Source organism: Aphis gossypii, chromosome 3, assembly GCF_020184175.1.
Source record: "Aphis gossypii isolate Hap1 chromosome 3, ASM2018417v2, whole genome shotgun sequence".
NCBI classification, from domain to species: Eukaryota; Metazoa; Arthropoda; class Insecta; order Hemiptera; family Aphididae; genus Aphis; species Aphis gossypii.
This window is the reverse complement of record NC_065532.1, coordinates 23,955,105-23,978,078: the sequence shown is the minus strand read 5'-3', so window position 1 is coordinate 23,978,078 and position 22,974 is coordinate 23,955,105. Positions and strand designations below refer to the sequence as shown.

The 22,974-nt window shown below is 28.4% G+C and overlaps 3 protein-coding genes across 4 annotated transcripts in view; 2 read left to right on the top strand and 1 right to left on the bottom strand.

The window, feature by feature from the left end:
• LOC114121153 (kinesin light chain) overlaps positions 1-9,994 on the top strand; it is a 78,622-nt gene extending 68,628 nt beyond the window's left edge. Inside the window, exon 12 of the mRNA XM_050204090.1 lies at positions 9,965-9,994. Within this exon, the coding sequence (XP_050060047.1) occupies positions 9,965-9,979 (15 nt within the window). The 3' untranslated portion in view covers positions 9,980-9,994. The remainder of the gene's footprint in view (positions 1-9,964) is intronic.
• On the top strand, positions 141-2,637 carry LOC114132340 (SAP30-binding protein). The gene is made up of 3 exons (XM_027997777.2): positions 141-316; positions 1,718-2,326; positions 2,388-2,637. Exons 2-3 carry the CDS (start codon positions 1,739-1,741, stop codon positions 2,559-2,561), a joined length of 762 nt encoding a protein of 253 aa, XP_027853578.1. The 5' UTR covers positions 141-316; positions 1,718-1,738; the 3' UTR covers positions 2,562-2,637.
• The window catches only part of LOC114132327 (photoreceptor-specific nuclear receptor-like), a 30,626-nt gene continuing 13,359 nt past the window's right edge, over positions 5,708-22,974 (bottom strand). The window contains exons 4-9 of one of the 2 annotated variants that reach the window (XM_027997755.2): positions 21,714-21,817; positions 17,282-17,396; positions 13,142-13,296; positions 8,390-8,628; positions 7,703-7,946; positions 5,708-6,166 (exon numbers count right to left, since the gene is read on the bottom strand). In XM_027997755.2, the coding sequence (XP_027853556.2) occupies positions 5,928-6,166; positions 7,703-7,946; positions 8,390-8,628; positions 13,142-13,296; positions 17,282-17,396; positions 21,714-21,817 (1,096 nt within the window). In that variant the 3' untranslated portion in view covers positions 5,708-5,927. Of the gene's footprint in view, positions 6,167-7,702; positions 7,947-8,389; positions 8,629-13,141; positions 13,312-17,281; positions 17,397-21,713; positions 21,818-22,974 lie in introns of both variants that reach the window. The other variant, XM_027997754.2, reaches the window with a different exon arrangement.

Genomic DNA, 22,974 nt, shown 5'->3' with positions numbered 1-22,974 from the left:
CTGATCTGCTGAATGCTGATAAGCCATGAAATAATTATATTCATCCCCTAGAGAGCGCTGTGTAATAATAATAACAACAATGATAATACGTGTATGTGACATATTTTGACATTTTGAATTTTACATAATATTATTATCATTATTATTTATTATCTATATCTGTACTCAAAAATTAAAATTGAAGGATAATAATATGCAATTATTCAATTAAAAAAACTAACAGATTAGTGATTATGATATACATTATATACAATCTTTTAAAATATTAAAATAACAACACTATAATATCATCCGGGTTCCAGATATCTTTCAGCAGGTAAGACAGATGATTCAGTTTTAAATCGTTGTCATAGATTTCATGATTCTTGACTCTATCAATCAATAATACTGTTGCAGTTCATGTACAGGGTAACTTACGGAAATCTGACGGTTTTCAGTTTTTAATCACATTCAGGAGGATGGACCCATAAATTCAACGTAATCTTTGGCAATTGACAGATTTTTCAATTGGCTTATAATTATAAACAACTGATTATTACATTTTTAAGTAAAAATAATTAAATACCTACTGTTAATTTAAAAAACGTCATGGTTCCGTTGGTCACCCGTATAAGGCTGTATATGGATGTGCAATAGTTTGGGATATAAATAATTTAAGTTTTTTTTTTATATAATATTTCAGTACAATAAATACAATTCTGATTTATATTGATGTGAAGATACTTACTCTAACTCTGATAAACCACATTTCGATAAAGCTTATCTTGGGCTTTCCTATTTAGGTCTTCTCCTCACTATTCTGGTCATATCCCTTCTAATCAGGTAATACACATTGTCGTGTTTCCACAGTACATGAGTCCTTGGACGTATGCATATGTTTGATGATCCTACAATCTTATGGAAAATGATTTATGTCACTACGCTTAAATCCTTTAGATTATAATCATGCACAGCTGCATTTGTCAAATTAAAATTACTGTGTAGTTTCTCGCTCCTAACACGTATAATATTCATGTAAAAGTATTTTATATTATTCAAAATATTATAAGTTACAAATTATAAGATTCTATGACGCATATATATGAGTGTATAATATAATTGTATTTTAGTATAGACAATTTACTGATTACTGGTACCTCCTAGGTATCTCAAATTTTATTTTTATGCGGTACTATTTAAAATTGACATTAGGACCTCTGCTTCTTCATATAATGGTGAACTGGTAAACTAAACAATCAGTAGTTGAAGTTTATGAACAATAATTGTTTATATGTTTGTAGTTTTATCATACTTATCTATTAATCATAAGTTTATATTTATTTGAATCATGAAAATGTATATTATGTAAATACATAGGTAGATTTATATAAAATATCTTAGTTCAAAAATTGTACCAAATGTATCATTTTTGTGTTTGTGATTGCATCTATCCATAGACCTTATACTCAGAGTATACTGAGTATAAGGTCTATGCATCTATCAGACTAGATTCTTTATGCATATCTGAAAAATATTAAAAATATAGATGTGAGGTTTTATAATTAGACTAATGATTAGAGTAACAATATTGAATAAAAATCTTTTGAATCTCCTATCCTCTTTCCTATATAAATTCCATTTGATTAGTTCTAGCAAACACTGTGATCACCTTAATTCTGAGTTTACTAGTTATTAAAAGGATGCAATATTTAATTTTAAAATATTTTTTTGTTTACAGTCAGAATTCAATAAATGAAAAATGTCAGCTCTTGCATCATTAACTGCTAATTATACAGACTCTGAAGATGAAGGCACTACACCCAGTCAACGAAGACATAGTGAAGAAGTGTCTATTTCGAATGAACCTAAGTCAGAACATATACCGAGTCCTCAATTACAAATACCAAATTCAGCTCCAGCCGTGACTAACCCAGAAGATGACAAAAAAACTAACCTTGTATCATATTTTGAGGATCATGATATTGTTATGTCAGATGAAGAAATTGACCGACGTTCAGATGTAGATGATGAAGAAGATATTTTACCACCAGAACCACATGGTAGATGCTCCAAAGAATTACAAGATAAAATTACGCGATTACATGAAAAAATGGAAAAAGATGGCATGGACATGAATTTTTTGATTCAAAAAAGAAAAGATTTTCGAAATCCCAGCATATATGAAAAACTTTTACAGTTTTGTAATATTAATGAATTGGGAACAAATTATCCACCTCATTTATATGATCCTTTAAGATGGGGCAAAGAATCGTTTTACGAAGAATTGGGTCGCTTGCAGAAAGAAGATATGGAGAAGAGACAGAAAGAAAGAAAAGAAAAAACTAAAGTAAGTTTTATATTCTTGTGAAATTAAGATAGTTTTAAAATTTTGTTGATTTAAATTATAGGTTGAAGTTGTGTCTGGTACAAAAAAGACTCCATCAGTCAATGTTTCAAGTACCCATAAACAAGAAGACAAGAAAAGTAAATGGGATCTTACTACATCTGTAACAGGTACAAAGGGAACAATTATCTCTGCTTTTGGTTCTTTACCAAAAAAACAAAAATTAGATATTCATTAATCAATGAAAAAAAAAATAGCATACCTACTCAAAACTTAATATGTAACATTGTAAATAAACTATTTTCTGAAAAGTATTTTAATTTTTGAATATAAGACATAAAATCCAAACCAGTTATCATTATGATTAAATTTAGTATTTGTAATACAATACAATACAATAAAAAAAATCTGTATTTGTGATCACATATATTAATATAATCAAACATAATATATAACCTAATAGTTAATACTGTACATTTCTACTTATGTGTATGTCCTATTATACAATATTAAAATACATTTTTATCATTAAAAGCAAACTTCAAATATTAAATTTATGATACATAATATAATTATAAATACAATTATACATATTTTATAATATTAATTTATCATTGAAGAAAAGACAAATATAAATAAATAAAAGTAATTAAAAGGTAAACATTAAACATATGGTAATATCTCAATTATTTTAAGCATTAAATAATTAAATACACCAAACATAGCAATGGCAACAGCAGCAACAACAACAACAACAACAATAACAACATCAATAATAACGACAAAGCTTAATAATAATATAATAGGTTATATACTAAATAAATTGTTAAATTTTTTTCTATAGCTTAATTGAAATATGTCTGAAAACAAAAATGTTGTAATATTTAAAACTTGAATACAGCGAGTTAGGAAAACTTATAATGTAATAATTATTTACTATATTATGAGTCTAGGAACAAATCTGAATTTAAATACAAACTTTAATATTACATACTCAGAATGTTGTTAATATTTATAGCATACAGTTTATAAATTATACCATTGGATATTTTAACAAAAGAGAGGTGTCTGTGCGACTGTGCTTAAGAATAATTATTAATTATACTTAGTATACATATAGAAGACTATGACTGTGAGCTTAAACTAAGTGAAACCAAATCAGTTAACATAAAATTGTAATTACTGGTTAAAAAAAAATTAATTTTAACAGTGTTTATAGTTTATGTAGCATGTTTATAATTTTATAACATTAGTGAAATGTGATATGAATGAAATATATTGATCATTATTGTGCACTAGTCTTTAGGTATGTTATCAAAAGATAATTTCCAGTGAACATTGTATACAATAATAATAATAATTTAGTAATAATAATTTGGATTAAGAAGTTATTGTGCTTACTGAATGATCTAAAATGACTTTATTAGCTACAGATTTTATTTGTGTAATTGTCAAATATGTTCAATGTTTGTGTTAAATACTTAAATGTGTATCTTACTTATTAAACGGCATGAATACTATATACATCACATGGCAGAAATAGAAAAACAAATTTAAAATGTCCTCATTGATAAATGGTTGGTAATAACTAATAGGTAGCCAGGTAGGTACCTATCATCCCTTGCTGTGCCATTGCTAAGATTTTGAGTTGGTACTTATTGGTTGTGTGTGTTCGTGAGTAGGGTGGTTGATAATTTTTTGTATTGGGAAGGCTTAATTAGAATCCTTTACAACTTTGGTACCTATAAGGCTAATAAGTGGTTCTTAGAAGGTCACATGAGAAATTGATAACCCTATTGTTAATTTAAAGCAACACAGGCATTCTCATAAAAGTAATTAAACCATAATCATTAAAGCAAGTATAAAAAGAATAATTTTACATAATAAATAATTATAATTATATTCGATTTTACTTTTTATGCAATAAATGCATAAGTTTTCATAATTATTTAGGTTAAATCATAACCTAATTAAAACACTTAAACTAGAAATAGTTACCTATAAATCATAATGTACATACCTATATGTTTTTTTTTTTTTTTATTAAAAATGTTATTTGGTCCAACATTATCTACCGTTTTAAGTGAACATTTTTAAAATGTGTAAGTGGTGCTTCGGTGCTTTGATTTAAAAAGAACTGCAGTGATATATGTCTAACATTTTAGAATTAGTTGCAACCCGCATACATCATAACAATTTAACTTTTAAGCTAAGTTTTATTAGTCTTGTATAGTTATGGTTTTGGAAGGGTTTCAGCCTTCTCGGCTATGCTACTATATAAATACGAAAGTGGTAACTCATAACATGTACAATAAGCCAATAGCCAATAGGTATATCATTATTAATTATGGTCTTACATGTGATCTATCATAATTCTGATTGGGCGTATATCGATTGCGCCGAAATTACCTTTTTACCTGTGAAAAATCTATTGATTCCGCCGGTTAATATTTGTAAATTATTTATTTTAATAAAAACAAAATATAAAAGGCTTAAATTAATATACAATTAATTTTCAATTCACTAGTTACAACACTCGTAGTCTAAGAGCATTACGTGAACATATAACTTGAACTTTGAACTCTCCAAGTATACTAAACGTCTTAATCTCATAACATATTCTATAATATATGTATAGCTATCGCATATTAAATGAAAATGTCTATTTCTTCCGAACGAACAACAAACAGTTGCGAATTGTTTCATTCGAAACTTAATACCCAATTCAATAAAGCACATCCTAATATATTTTTGTTTTCGCATGTATTAAATTTAAAAATTCAAACTGATACATGTATAATAATAAGAGGGCTCTATAATACTAAAATAAGTAAAAATAAAAATTATGAAAAAAAAAAAATATATAGAAATAATTTTTGGGATCCGACGGATAGGTTGTATATAGCTAGACCTATAAATTAAAATTATTTTCTAATATTACATACGTTTTTCAAGCTATAGGTACAGGAGATTATATTGTAAATTAGCTCGATAGATCACACATTACACCAATGCCCAATATTACATCATCACGATATCTATTCATGGTTAAGTGGAAATTATTAGGTATACTACAATTTAAGCGTTCAAAAGAATTTTACATAGAATAAAATAAAAATTAATTTTCGAAATCTAAACACACTTACACACGTTTTTATTAAATACGGGTAGGTTAGCCATCGGCCATTTGGAAGGTACGTTACTTATTTCATGTTGAATTGCAGGTTTATGGACACGATAGAGCGAACTAGGTATATGAGTGTGCCGAGTGACGACCAAACCACAACCATAAAGTAAATGTAATATAATATTTTATACAAAGCAGTCCCACGAAATATGTCACAGTAGGTAGGTATTCATACTATATTCTATACATAGGTACCTACCTAATAGTATTACATATTATAGGAATAGGTTTATAGTCGCGTACTTGCTTAGTTGCTTCTATATACCTATTACGCAAACCACTGTATCTGTCAATAAACTAAGTACCTACACCGGCTATGCGTAATATGCGTTAACGCGGTGTACGACGTAGGTAAGTACCGCATTGTACATTATCATGTCATGAGTGTTGGATTATTATCCGTTGTCGACCGCGTCATTAGTTCTTGTACATATCGCACAAGACTTTTTCCATTGGTATGTTGCCGATGGTCCGCTGAAAGAATATGGCCTCGATCCGGGCGGCCGGCACGTTTTTCAACAGTGGCAACATCAACAGCAGCCGGCCGAATCGGACCGGCTGGCCGGGGTGCTGGTTTCTGGTGTGTTGACCGAGCATGACGTGTGCCTGGTCTTGCAGGTTCTCCACTTGTATCGGGTCTTTCAATCCCCGTGTGTCTAAAATCATTATGATAAACGATTGATCACCATAATTCATAGTTATTACTTATTATTATATTATGTCATAGGTAATAGGTATAGGTAGTATTGTGGTAGATACAAACGTAAATGTATAATAATTATTACACTGCAGTAAATAGTTGTAAATGAGCGATTCAGACAACGGTTTGTTCCGCGTACGAACGTGTCGATAATAATTTATTGTACATACCTATCGTCTTTGAGCGGAGTGTATAGAAAAACTATTTTGTGTTTTGCGAATGCAAGATTTTTAAGGGTATGTACTATACCTATACATAGTTATATCTCATTCAAATACATCATAAGTAATGTTGCAATTTTCAAAAACCACTATTTTAAATGTCGCTCGATTTTGCGAATCTTAGACGACTTGGAGTCACTCAAATTTTTTTATTGTTATTATGATTTATAACCCGTTGTACGTGAAAGGCCATTAAGATCAAATAAGTTTCAGAGTTTTATTTATAGTGTTATTGTAATTTAAAAATCGTATAAATACATACCGGGTTGCAGTAATTATATTACTTTAAGTAAGTAAAATGTGATAGACAAGAAAGACCAATAAATAACAATAGAATACAAAAAATAGACTTAATGTTTGTCATCAAAATAATGTATAAATTATAAATTTTGACTTCAGAAAAGTTCATATTACTCGGAATATTTTTTTCTAAATCTGGCTGAAACTATAATATGGTTTAAGTATTTAATATTCTTTTGTACCAGACCGGAACCAAACCTAATAAAAACATTAAGGCTCCAATAGCAATTCTGGACTAATCGAATACATATCAGTATAAAATGGGCACGGTGCTATGATAATTGTATAAATCCTATAAACTCGACACCGATCGTTTTTAAGGAGTTGGATATAGGCAATTTTAAGGCAGTCTGCATAGTCATAAATCATAATTCGTGTTGCGCGTTGTCGCGTCCACCCCATAGACTCTAAAAGTATTAACCTTTTGCCAACTGTATACTGACTGTCCTAGTTATCGGAAACAGGTTTCGTAAACATATTTGAATTCGTTACGCAGTTTACTTGAAAATGACTTTCTTACATTTTTAAATTAATTTATTTAGGTAGCTTAATATTATTATAATATTTTAAAATTCTTAATATTCAAAATTTTAAATTACAATTTTGAAGGATTCAGGTGATTAATTTAAAAAAAGTAAAAAAGTCGTTTTCAAGTAAACTTCATGACGAATTCAAATATGTTTTTCGAATTTTATTCCAATAACTAAGATAGTCAGTACAGTGTTATTGTTTGGCGCAATGACGTATAAAGAAAATATATTTGGTACATCTGGAAATACTAAAAACAAATATAGCGATGCCTATACGTTTTATATAGGTAATACCGTAATGTTAATACTTATAATTAGCAAAACACAGATACAGAAATATAAAACTCCCTCCCGCCAATCCCTTAAAATGGGCTACCACGCATTCCTCTATCGTTTAATATTATAATGGAAATAATTTAGAATAATAAATGTGATCGTTACCGGCTCTAAACAAAACGATAGCTTTCATGCACGCGAATTCTGCCGGGTCGACGCTGATGGTTCTGAACCGTCGCAAGGTTTCATTGAGTACGCGTATGTCGGCTGCCACTTGACTAGCTTTCCCATTGGGTATGGCCGCCACGTGATCCGAAGGGTTGAAAAGTGGGTTGTTTTCCAGTGGTAAACACCACTGGACCGCGTTTAACAGGAACAATTCCGACCAACATTCCTCTAAGAGTATCACCTATAATATAATATGTAAAAATAAAAGAATAAACGTTTACGAACCATTGTATAAAATAATTTAAAGAATATGAAAGTATGTATTTAATAAACTATAAATTATGATGTGTATATACTTAGTACTTAAATAGTATTGTAAATTTTAATTGTATAATATAATATAATATATATACATATGTATATACTATATATGTACTTATATAGGTAAGTATTAAGTATATGGATGAAAAAAACAAGATTGGTAATTCGTCAATGTGCACATTGTGCAGGCGGTGATTTACCTGCATTCTGCAAGTTTATATTAGGATTTAAGTATATAGTATAATATATTGATCATCTCATTTTATCTTATAGCCGTGCATTTATTTTAATCCCGTCTTTCAGAATTTTTAAGTAGGTAGGAATTCATATATTTTATAAATTGATATTGTACAAAATTCTCACCTGGTCTCTAAACGGAAGAGATGCGAAAGACGGTAAATTTTTTGCCCACTTGACGGCCATAAAAAGCAAACGGGCGGACGTCTCATAAACATTCTCGTGTAGGCCAGGATAAAATGATGGATGATGGTCGTACATCGAATGGTGCTGGGTGAGCGGTATCGGAATCGCTGGTGGAGAAGACGATGCCCTTTTGTTTTCGGACGTATCTGGTTCTTCGTTGGTCACATCTATACTGTCATCTACAACATACATAAAATACGAATAGTATCTTAAAATGGTTTTATCCATGTGTGCTATATGACTGGAGAGTATTTGAGGACCATAGTAGTACCCACACACCCCACCAATCGATATATGTATAGGATTTCGATTCTCTTTATTTTCTAATAAGGATATTTAGCTGTATGCACGATGGTAATTTACTATTTAATGTCATAAAAAGCGTTGAAAACTTTAATATAGGTATAATACCTAATTTAAAACAGGGCGGAAAAAATAATAATGGTTATAGGTTAAAGGTAGGTCCACGGTGTTATAATAGTTATACTCATAAATCGTAGAATACTCATAATCGTTTCAATGTGCAGTTCCGTGATTACCTATATGGAGAGGGGCAATGGGAGGGCTGTCATTTTTTTTTATTCAGTCAGTGTTTATACAATGTTTTATCTTTTATGTATCAAAAATGTGAATTATAAAATGTAATCTGAATTTTGGATTTGGACTATATCGACATCTTTATAGATTTATTTAGCAAACGAATAGCTCGGTGGCGCCAAAATTCTGGATACGTTTATGTCTGAGTATATAATGTGTCTATTAATACACAAGTATTAATTAAAACACAAAGTAAAAATTTACTATCTGAACTGAATACTTTACTTACCTCAGGTGTCTTAGAAAATAATTGTATATGGATTGGTGATATAAATATTGACATATTAGAATTAAATACGTCCTTAAGCACCGAAAATTACTTAAATATTTTATCCTCAAATGGATTTATCTCTCAAATATGTACGTACACTAGAGAGGTAAATGAAACCAAATCCTGTATTGATCACTTATTTAGTAGAAATGTTCATCTTAATACTGTTGTAATTAAAACCAGTATAACGGATCATTACACAATCATAAGTAGTTTGATAATATCGCCGAATAATATAAAACATAATATAGATAGTAGAAATAATAATACTACATCATATATAAACTATAATAAAGTAGTTCAATTATTATCTATCAACGAATGGACTGGTTTATTTGAAACCAGTAATCCCGCGGCAGCATTAAACAACTTTAATGGACATATTTTAGATACCATAAATAACTGTATAGTCTCAAAGCATCATATGAGTACGAAAAATCGTAAGCTAAAACCATGGATAACTAATGGGCTTGTAATATCTATAAAAAATAGAGATAAACTAAATATGAAAACTAAGAGGGATAAAACAAATCTTAAATTATTAAATTACTATAGAGCATATAGAAATAAACTAACAATATTAATTCGGAAGGCAAAAGAACAATTTTATATAAATAAAATAGAGACATGTAAAGGTAATGGAAGAGAAATCTGGAAAGTAATTAATGAACTAACATCTAGAAAAGAAATCTCGCCTAAGCTTCCAATTAACGATATAATTGAAAATAAATACCCAACATCATCACCAAAAGACTACTTAAATATAGTTAACTCATATTATGCAACAACTGGTAAAAGATTAGTAGAAAAAAATTTCTCCAATAGTGTAAATAACATTCAGTCTAATTTTGGAACAAAAATTAATAATATATCAAATAAAAAAAATATATTTAAAATAAATACCATCGGTAGTAATGAAGTCATAAATATACTAAATAAATTGAATAACAATTCAGCACCAGGTCCGGATGGTTATACAGCTCTGTTTATTAAACAAATAGGAGACAATGTGATCCCACCTATCGTTCATATAATTAATTGTAGTATAGTCAACGGTATAGTACCCGATGAATTGAAAATGGCTAAAATTGTACCAATATATAAAAACGGTGATAAAACTGATTTTTTAAATTATAGGCCCATCTCCTTAGTAGGTATCATAGCCAAAATTCTCGAAAAAATAATAAAAAACCAACTCTTAGAATACCTAGAAAGTGAGAAAATATTATTTGAAGGACAATATGGGTTTAGAAGGAACTTAGGAACAGAGGACGCTTTAATAGATTTAACAAATTTTTTACATAACAAGAGAGACAATAAAAAGAAAATACTAATTTCGTTTCTAGACTTAGAAAAAGCTTTCGATTCAATTAGTAGAAAATTATTACTACATAAGTTAAATGAATTAGGATTCGATACTATTACACTCAATTGGTTTTCTAGTTATCTGAGTAATAGACAGCAATTAACCACTATTGGATCGCATTATAGTGACTATTGTTATGTCCATGATTATGGAGTAACACAAGGAACGTCATTAGGTCCCTTACTATTTTTAATCTATATCAACTCTATTCCAGCTTCATTATTAAAAGGTAAACTATTCATGTTTGCCGATGATATAGCTCTTGTTAATACCGAAGAAAATTGGTCAAAATTAAAAGAAATTGTCGAAATTGACTTAGAGCTTGTATATAACTGGATGGAAAAAAACTTATTATCACTTAATGTAAATAAATCAGTATGCATGCCGATAGTCACAAACCGATCACAACTTCCAGTTGGAGTGAACTTCATATTACATCAATGTTCCGCAAATAAAACAATCTGCAATTGTAAACCACTTAAAATGGTACAACAATTTAAATATTTAGGAGTCATAATGGATCAAGAGCTGAAATGGTCTGAGCATATAAAATTTATCAAAAATAAAATCCGGAGATTAACTTCCCTATTTTATAAAATTCGCTTTCTTAAGGAATCAGTTGTACGGCAAATTTATATGGCATTATGTAATTCACTCGTATTATATGGTATAACATGCTGGGGTGGTGCCAGCAGAACCGACATACAATCAGTATATATTGCCCAGAAAATTACTATAAAAGTAGCCTACTCGTTACCGCCGACATACCCTTCAATAGATATTTTTAAAAATACTAACATACTATCAATCTATAAATTATACATTAAACAAATACTTATAAAAGCAATTCAAATGCAAATACTGAATAATACAGATATAATAGACAGTAGAACAGGTAATAACATAAAATTACCTTATATATCACTATCCAGTACAAAAAGTGCTCCCGATTATATGGCCAAAACTATATTCAACAATTTAGGAAATGATGTAAAGAGTCTAATAAAGTATGAATGTGAAAATCAGTCTAATAAAACCAATGAAAAAAATATAATTAACAAAAATCGTATAAAAAATGTAATTACTAAAATAGTAAATGACCTAGATGAGAATGTGTGTAAAAATCAATTATTAAAAAGTATCTATGTGTAAATATAAATGATTATCTATTAGCATCGTTTAGTTATATAATTATAAGATAATGTTATTTAGAGTAGTAAAATACATCATTCTCAATTGTATAAGACATTGTATAAGACACATGACACTTTATTTTTATAATATTATATAAGTATTATGTATAGGAACTCCGTATACCAGAAACGAGCTTGCTCAGTTGGTATACGTATCAGCTCTTATCACTATTATTTTTATTTTTATCACTTTTACTGTAGTAATTTAATTTAATTTTTGTAATTTAATTTTTGTGATTTTGCTGAAATAAATAAATAAATAAATAAATAGTAATACATTAATACATTACTAATATAATTATTATTGAAATGACAAAATGATAATCATTAATGATTAGTGATTATAATATTTGGCATACGACTTCAAAAATACATAATAGAAATACAAAATAGTTTTTGGTTGCCGTATTATAGCCAATTAGATTACTATATTATTTAATGTTTCCAAATGAAAGTCATTGCATCCAGGTTTATATTTAACTATTTATCACGCCATTGATAATTGGAGTAATTTACCCTCACAAAATTAGCAGCACGACCATAACAGACACTTTATATGAAATATATTTAACAAATTTGTTGGTAACTTATTGTTGAATATTGTTGTACTTTATTTTTGCCAGGAAAAATGTTATTACTTTTTTTTTGCCAACTATATTCCAACAGCTCAACTTTATGCTATCGAACTTTTACATGAATAAAAAAAATCGGATTTAAATTATATGTCTCTTATGGTTATACTGTAGAGTAGGGATCACCAACTAATTTCTATCGAGGTCCGTTTTGAAATTTATCAAACTTTCCGCGGCCCCAAACAATTTTAATGACTTTTACACATGTCAATAAATATTTATTTTTTTATTTTTTGATAATTTATAAATACTTCATGGATAAAGCTAGGTTCACATGGACGAGCAGTACCTATCGCGCGCCATGTAAACGATGTATTAGAAATCCGTACCTATATCTAATTATTCTAATTGCGCGTGACTAAACGTTTCGCGTTTACGTGAACCTAGCCTAAGGTCCATATAAATAATGTTCGCGTTCCGTATGACCGTATCCGGACCGCGATCAGCGAGTTGGTGACTCCTACTGTAGAATGTATAAGTAAAGTGGAGGGTGGGTTATTCAGATAATGGATATTGCGCATAACACTTAATACAGCATATACGTGTCCAGCATTCTCGACGCTGAATAAAACCGTTCATGTGTTGCGGAGTCATTACACACTGTCATTACCACTTATATTCCTATATTCTTACCATCGTCTTGGTCATCGTGGTGAGATTCTTGTTTCGGCGATGAAGATGTGGTCGGCGACGGTTCTGCAGGTCGTTGCTGTATACTTGGCGGTGCCATTGGGCCGTTGGGATGATATCTCAGAGGAGATAATGCCAACGCCACTGAAACCGGAGGTCTGTAAAGACATGGCCTGTTGAGAATTGTTTATGTTATAAATAATTTTATAATAATAACAATAATGATGGTTATAACAAATAATAGATAATTTTAAAGGACTTTACTAGTAGGTCCCTATATACCGTTCAAAATCAAAATCAAATAATAGCGCGCTATTATATAGTATATATAATATATAATATAGTAGTTATATAATATATATTATTATATTAATATACGCGTATATTATGTAAGGTATATACGAGTACCTATTATAGGAACAAAATGATTTTTTTAAATTATCAATGTATAATAGGTATATTATTATTTATTAGTTAGGTACAATAAATGATAAAAATAAAATGTTAGCACAAATTGATAATATCAATATTCTTTTTATTACAAGATACATAGTATATCTACCTATGTACACGGAGTTTAGACCCAATTTTCACATTTTTTTTTTATTTGTCCGAAAAAAATATAAATTTATTGTAAATAATTTTAAATTTGTAAATTATCAGAGAACTCAAAAGATAAAAATAAGTTAAAAGAGATTAAGTTAACGCTATCTGTGTATTGGTAGTATCATCGACACTAAACATATTGAAAACTATTATGAATAATTGTAAATGTAACTTATGAATTTATAAACTATCAGAGACATTGAAGAGGGAAAATAACTATCGCGTCTGGATTCTAGAGTGATCAATAATGATAAATTAAATATTTAGGTATATTAAAATAATAAATATAAAATCTGTTAGTTTCCAAAAATAAAAATATCTTTAACGTAATCCATAGCTAATAAAATTTGATTGTATTAAATATTTTAATCAAATAATAGTATGAATAATAGAATTGAATTATTATTCAAAATAAATCCTATTTGTAGCTATGATATTATAATATATATAATACGACCCTTGCAAATTTCATAGTATATTTCAGATTTGGTAGGTAGATATAATATAATAGTAAATAAATATAATAACATACAAAATCTACCCATCAAATTAACATTAGTTAAATGACATTGTTCCCTCTACGTATATTATTTTAGGGTCATTGGCCACAAGTGCCTTTGATGGTTAATCCCTAAGTTCTGGTCGAGAATGACGTTGAAAAAAGCATTACAAAAATACCCATATGGCCGATATATATGAAGGGAATCGACTAGGGACCGACATCATTTAATTTGTAATTCGGTGGTGGGATTAAATCGTTTTATTGTACAGCTAATCCCACATAAATTGATATCATCTATTCTTATTTTTTTAACTCGTACGGCGATATTGTTATTGGTTATACATTAAATGCGAGTTAGCCAAACTGTTTCACTTTCATCAAATTTCAATCCCTACGTATGCAAATAAAAAATGTTAATTATTGTTTTAGAATTCTACTAGAACTTAAAAAACTTCGGGACTGAAACGGAACTGAACGGAGTGATGAATGTAGTGTTTTTTTTTTATGTCTGTGTACAGCATAAACTGTAAACACTGAAATTTTCAATTTTTATTTGAAGGGTAAATAAAACAATTTTGGGTGACCAAAAAATTTTGAACATTTAGTACAAGATTCCTTAGGAGTTATTCTTATTGTAGCTAAAAAAAATTAAAAATCGTTAGTTACAATTTTTTTTTATAAGCGTTTATAGTTCAAATGTTTACGAAATCTATCGAAAATTTGCAAGTAATTTTGAAGTTGAAAAATCATACAATTTTTTATGTTTAAAACTAAGGATTAAAAATACAATAATAAGTTTTCCATAAGTTTTCCTTCAAGTAGCTATAGAGAAAACTCGAAGCATCATTATAGGAAAAATTTTAAGTGCGTTTGAATTTTAAATTTTTACGAAATAACGTAACGATAACGATTTACTGTATATATTATATTATATATACTGCGGCCATATGGTATACATTGAAGCAATAAAATTAAACTTTTTCAATCAATGATTTAACATAATATTGACGATTTTTTATATATTTTAATTTTTAAGTAATATTTATTTTAATTTTTTATGTATGTTGATATATTGTATTTTATTTTTTTTGATACCATTTGGCCTATTGATTACAGAAATGTTGAATTAGAACAAATAGTTTATTTTGTACATTATAAATCATTTAAAAATATAGGTAATACTAAATACGAATTAAAACTATAAACTATCTAAAAATGACAATATGGGAAATAAATTTAAGTTATTACAGGTATTGGTAGTATACTCAAAGGTAATAAAACATTAAAACTTAACGGTTGTAATATTGAGTTTGATAAATCGATCAGACTGAGATAAATAACTAATAACCGTCTATTAGTTTTATAGAAACTAAAATACTAAAGAAATATATAATAATTAAATGACAAATATTGTTATATTCATGAAACATAATAATTGTTCCACATAATGTAATTCGTACAATTTAACTTTCGTGGATGAGTACCTATGTTATCAAATTATATTATATTGTTCAAACATTCCAATCAGCCTCGCTACGCATGATTACATGCGCCCCTCCGTATGTTTCAAATCATACCTTACATTCAGACTTAAAAATGCTCATTGTAAAAGAAGAAGCCAGAAACTTCTATAAACTTTTCAGTGCCCGTCTTCCAAACCACTCTAACCTTCTAATCCTTATTCTAAACTCTGATTCCATTCCTGGGAACCCACCTAGAAGGTTAAAGCGTAGCTGGAACCTAAAATAATTCTAGCCCTCTTGCTAGTAAGTGTTGCCGCTGGGTGATTACTTCATCATGTCAATCATGCCATTAAATGTAAATCCTCGAACATGCTTATTGTAAAATTGTATTTACAGATTGTATGTATTAAAAATAAAAGTTAAAAAAAATATATATATATATTATATTGTGTCTACGTTAATTGAATAGGTGTATCGTGAATGTTTTCACGACAGTCGGTTAAAATTAAAACAAATAAAAACCAAAAATTACAGAAAAAAACAGTTGTGAAATGACGCATCTATTCTGTCTCCTATTATAGCCTATAGGTATTAGGTAGGTATACCTGGTATATACTTTTGTTTTTGGCAAACACCGTGTCCATCATCACCACAAGGGAGCGAAATGTTTTTGTGCTATTCGAATACGATTTGCATAACAAACAAGACTAAATAATGTTTTTTCTTGTGGCATTTGTCACTATTATGGCAACCTGGTCGTGTGTCATATTTTCAGAACCATCTACCTAAATAATATTATCATTATATGATGTTCTGCTAGTAATAATACGTACTATGTTCTAAACAAAATGTATATTGTGCGCAAAATGTAGCACTTGGGTAAACCTACTGGCTACTGTCCAAACATTAAATTATATTTAAAAATGCATATTCATGTGTAATTGTTTGCAAGGGGAAAAAAATTAAACGTGACAAAAGCAGAGGCGGATAAACCTGACTTTTGTATATAAAAGAGGAAAAAAACATAAGGGTATAAAATAGATTCGACCCTCCGAAATGAAGAATTAAAATGCGACTAAACACCTGAACCCTTTTTTTATAGACGTGAAAACGAAACGGAGGAGATTTATAAGCCATTAATCAAAATTTGGGGTGGACTGCAGAACGTGATAGCCTATTTATTTATATATGTATATACGTAACATTTAATAGGGTGTGTTTATAATGTTTCAAGCCCTATATAATATATATACGCACTCTCACTTGCCACGTCGATAAATGATTTTGAAAAATTATTTACATGGACTTTATATTATATAATATTTCACTTTCAATAATACAAAAGTGCATGTAAATAATGCATGTATACTGTGTATAGTACTGTATCACGTTAATTGTTGTAAAATATATTTTATTGATTTATAATATCAATTTCACTATAATTATACATGCTGCGAAGAAATACTGTAAACTACTTCAATCGATCACTAATCGGCTATCGTCATCATAATTTACAAAATTAAATATGTGAATCGAAAGTATAATAAACAATAATAATAAATATTCGCTCACCCAAACACTCCAACCGCCACAGCCGCTTCTCGAATCACTCGTTCGTGGTCCATATCAGCTAGATTTTCCGGACGTATAGTGGCCGTGTTTCTTGGCTGACGTTCATTCTGGACAGCTATATACATAACAAAGAAAGCATAAATTAGTTTTATTGATCACGGGTATGTGCATAATAGTGCTTCAATGCTTCATTCACACAGGCATAATTACTATATAGAAATGCTTTATAAAATATTATAGTTTTATAATATTATTGTTGATGTATATAACTTGATTTAATAATAATAATAATTATTTATTTACGGAAATAATTCCAATAATTCCAATAAAATAAAATAAATTGAAAGTAGTGAACATACCTAATTTATAAGTAACAAATGTGAAATGACACATTTAGTGTCATGTGCTTCAATTGCGACGGTCTTTGATTGCAAAGTTAAAGAAGCAAAGTAGTCAATTAGACTAAGTTAAGTTAAGGTGCCCATAGTTTAAGTATTTTTTATTTTAATATTTATAATATGTGTAATGACGTAATGGATTATAATAAATTATTAACGAATCTGTGATACATATTTTAATACTTATATACATTTTTCTTCGGTATTAACTCTTCAGTAAACCTCGTTTAAACTCGTGTATTATGTACTTTTCACCGCAAATTACAATTTAATAGATACATAAAAAATAATATTATTATTTATGTAGTAAATGTTTGAAAAATATAAATAATTTAAATATTACTGTATTATATTTGTGATATACGTTACGACACTGAAATGCGTGTCGCATGTCACACCGATCGATAGCTGATGTACACTCGCATACATATTATTATTTATTATCACTAACTCTGTTATAATACATTGGTAGTAGATATATGGATAATACGATGAACGTTTATGTTCAATTCGTACGTTAAAAATATGCCACGAACAACGGGTGAGATCTATGTATCTATAGGCATATACGATATACCTACTGTGTGCACTATGCACGACATTAATATAACCCCACAAATATGTGTATACATAATAATATTATATCATTATTAAAATATTGTATAATATATATATATATAATATAGTACTGCTAGATGGTAATAGGTATATGGTGAATTGTCACGACACGAAATCCCTTTGATTTCGTCGCCGTCGGTGCAGTTAAAATCTCGAGGTGGCGTTTGTTGAGCGCAAGGCTTTTTAATGATAATAACGGTGCCGCGGGGTCCAGGATAACCGCATGTCACGATCCGCATGCGACAAAACAATAATAACAATACGAAGTATAATACCCTATATACGATATATTCGACGTGTTACACATAATATAATAAAATATCGTTATCTACTTTTTGCTACTGCTTTTTTTCTCCCCAAGTCTTCTCATTTGCGGCGGGTCTGACGTGTGCGCCTCATCGGCCGGAGGCTAAAAGACGGGCGACAAGTACAAAATAAAAACCCTACACTACTTTGTCCGCACATTTAGTATACATAATAATATATTGTCATTATACTCTTCGTTGGATGCGCGCGCGCTCATTAAAATAAAATTGTAAATAATAATAATATACATATTTATATAATAAACGACTGTATATGTATACATACATACATACATTATACATTGTCACCGCACGCTCACACTTTGTAATGACTCGTCGTGGTTTTTTAGTTTTTACATATTGTATTATTATACCGCGGTCGTTTTATGTTTATTTAAATGAGCGTGAAAAACATTTTCCTCGGTTAACTTGGTCCACTCTCACTCTCTCTCTCTTTTCCTTTCTCTTTTTGTATCTGCGTTTTGATGTTTTTTTAACGAGGGTCGACCACCGTGTGAACACGTGGCCACCGACCGCCACAGCTTTATTATATATACGTCGTATAGCACGAATCCTTTATATTTCGCACTATGGAAGTTGTTGCAACAATATTTTAATAACTTATTATTATTATATGCATAATACACATTTATATTATAATAGTTATATAGGATAGGTACCGTGTAGAAAAACATGGATGTTGATCAGATTTCAAACAAACGCCACAATGTGTATTATAACGTATTCAAAATTATTATTTCCTATAACTTCATCATAGGTACACGTAAATTCTTATAGCAAATTAGTATTTACTATACTAGTATGAAATAATAGGCGTGAGCACGTATACAAGTATGCAAAGTATACAACTGTATACCCTGTGAGATGGGGACAGACACTTTTTTTTAGAAGATATAGGATGATTCAATTTTTAAATTAACGCTTAAAAAATGTAAAAGTATAATCGATACTTATAGTTTGATTATGTGACAAGAATTGTAAAATAAATATATAATTTTCAATAAAAAAACGTATTTATAAATATACTTGAATGTTTTATTTTTTAACATAAAAAAATAATAATGAAAAATTTAATATTTTCTAATAAGAAGCGATAATAATATTATGGTGGAGACTAATTAATAATAATGGTAAATGGTAATCATAAATATTTTTAAGGAAATAGTAAGATCATTTATTTGAAGGGATCATATTTTATAGTTAAATACTCCGCGATAAATTTTTCATATGTCTATGTGTGTAGGATATTATCAATTTGGGTAATCAATTTGCGAAATGTTGTAACAAGATTTCAATTTGTAACAAAAATCATATAATAATATTCCATTTAATGCAAATTTAACATTTTAAGCAAGTCGATGAATGTTTTAGTTTTACAATTCATATGTATCCTGTATGTATCTGTGTGTATTTTATTATTATTATTATTATTTATTATTTGTTTATTATTTTAATCTTAAAAATTGTTTTAAGTAGTGAATTTGATCTACTTGGTACTTCGAAAGAGTGAAAAGAAATAAATTTCTACTAAAATAAGTACCTAAATTGTTTAGTTAAAAATACTTAAAATATTTAATTTTATTATCTTAAGCTTGAAAATAAAATGCAAATATATTTCTCATGAGTTTTTTTACTGGAATTTAAAAATAAAGTTAAGTCACTTAGTTACATATATATAAATTATGAGCAATTTAAGTGAAATGTTGACAACATTTGATGTTCACGTTTATAATAACGTTTTATCTTCAAATGATTTTTGTTATTTAGTTATTATTCGAAAAATATTAACGTAGAAATTTGAACACATTACACTTTTATTTAAATTATTATTTTCTATACACAATAACATTTTCAAAAAAATTAGATTTTTTTAAGCTATCTGTATAATTGTATCACGAACTTATTTAAATAGTTCTATGGTATATTGGTTGGTATTCATTATACGTTGTTAACATCTATAATGGGTATTATATGAAATAATATTATACTAATCATTATCTAATATGAAATTTGTTGATAACAAAATTAATTTGATTGATTGTATTTTAATAAAATAAGTAGGTCCAGGCGTTGTTGAGTTATGCGCTTACAACACTTTTGCGATTCATTTTTATATTATAGATAAATTTATAATAAAATATCCTTAGAAATTTAAGGAGATAGATAGTCTCCGCTTAGAATTGTTTGTTTTATATACATTTTATAAACCATACAATAATTTATCATTAAATTTAAATTCAACACACCCATTATAGTAACCTACGTATAATATAATATAATCTACTCAATGATCACGTACATTCTTCTCAGTTTTTGTACTTATATTGTTAAATATATCATTAGTCATTACTATTATAAGTAGAGTTAGGATGTTGATGACCTAAAAAACAAACACACAAAAATGCCCTAAAAACAAATGCAAAAATGCCCTTACAGCTTCAAAAAATGAACTTTAAAATTATCTAAAAAATCTAATTAAATAAGTGAAAAAAATGTATTTAAAAATAATATTTTTTATTAGAGCAGATATGGGTGTGATAATGAGTATAATAGTAATTTAAAATATGAATTATAATATTAATAATCAATAGTATACATTTACATTTTAAGCTTTATTTAAAATTATTATAAAATAAATTAAAAAGTAAAATATAAATAAAAAAAAATTAAAACGTGAATGATCGGAGTATGTCTGAAAGAGTACTTGTTTGTTATCAATGTATAACACCAAAAATCCCACAGTAATAATATTAAAATGATTTTTATTAATAATATACAAATTTTCTTTAAAATCTAAAATTTGAGAAAAATGCCCCCACATTGTACAAACATTACAAAAAATGATCTAAAATTTCAAAAAATGACTTAAAAATGTTTTAAAATGACGTTATAAAAAATGCATTTATAGTTAAAAATGCCTAAAAAAAATACAAAATAAAATTAAAATATTCTGCATTAAGGGAGCATGAATAAATTTTTTAGCTAAGATAGCATTTTATTGAATCAAAGGAAAAAAATGCAAAAGCCGTCAACATCCTAACTTTAATTATAAGTGATAACTTTCCTAAAATGATTTTTCGCATTACTTACCGTCCTTATTCATGCCCATGTTTAGGCATTTCTTCAGCCTGCACGCCTGACATTGGTTACGATGCGCCTTATCCACTACGCAACTCCCGGTTCCCGCTTGACATCTATAATTTATAAAACAACGCGTAAATATATTATATAAGATCATGTAAGACACATTATATGCTTAAATGAGTGTGTGTAAATATATTTCAAAAAGTATTAGGTAGGTACATATAATAATAAATAATAAACAACAATTACAGGTAGTTATAAATTATCATTCATAGTATTATAAAAAACATTGATTACCTAGTTTTTTTTAATCAAGTAGTCTTGCAATGCACTTATGTAACGCTTTTGTATTAAAAAGTATATTTTTATCAAGACGTTTCTCATTCGATCGACGATGGCGGAGAAACTCCCATTGCACGCCCCTTATTTTTAGTACGCAAGCGCAAAAATAATCTTTTAAATCTTAAAATACACCTGCTGTAATAATTCCACGAGTCAGCAATCACGAGAGCAACTTCCATATTATGTGATATTATTTTAAAAATAGTTTAATGAATTAAATGAATAAATTATATAAAGTAGTTTTGAAATTAGGGTGGGCAGGGTGTAGTATTTTATTACAGGACAAAGAACCCCGGAGGAATTCGGTCTTGTACTGCCGATGTACCTATGTAGTATGTATATTTTATGGTATATATTAGTTAATAGCCAGTAGCCAACCATTAATACATAAGAATAAATGGCTATTCGTTTATTTCAATTTAAAATAATTATTTATTATAATATTATGTATTATAAAATATGATATATATAGTTTAAGAAATTTTTTAAACCACGTGCAATATACTAGATAAACTATAAGGATAATAAATCATAATATTAAATAGTATGCAATAATATAAAATATAAATTAATATAAAAAAATACTCTAAGTTCTAATTTAACCATAATGCTAAAAAATATAATTAACATAACATAGTATATTATATGTAAGACACGCAGATTTTAAAATACTTTAAAAATTTTTAGTATACATAGATATCTTGCATATTATTTATAAAAGTGTTGTTTTTTTTTAGTTGAAACTTAACAGAGATTTCCGAATAAATGTTAAAATAAATGACTCGAAGTTTAAAAAAAAAGTCAGCTTTAAAAGGACGAATAAGTTTGACCCTTCGTTTGTAACGATACGCGTATACACGCTGTACCGTCTATCGGAGTTAGCGTGGGTGATGGTGAAGTGGAATTCACGGGTCCCAGGGGTGCG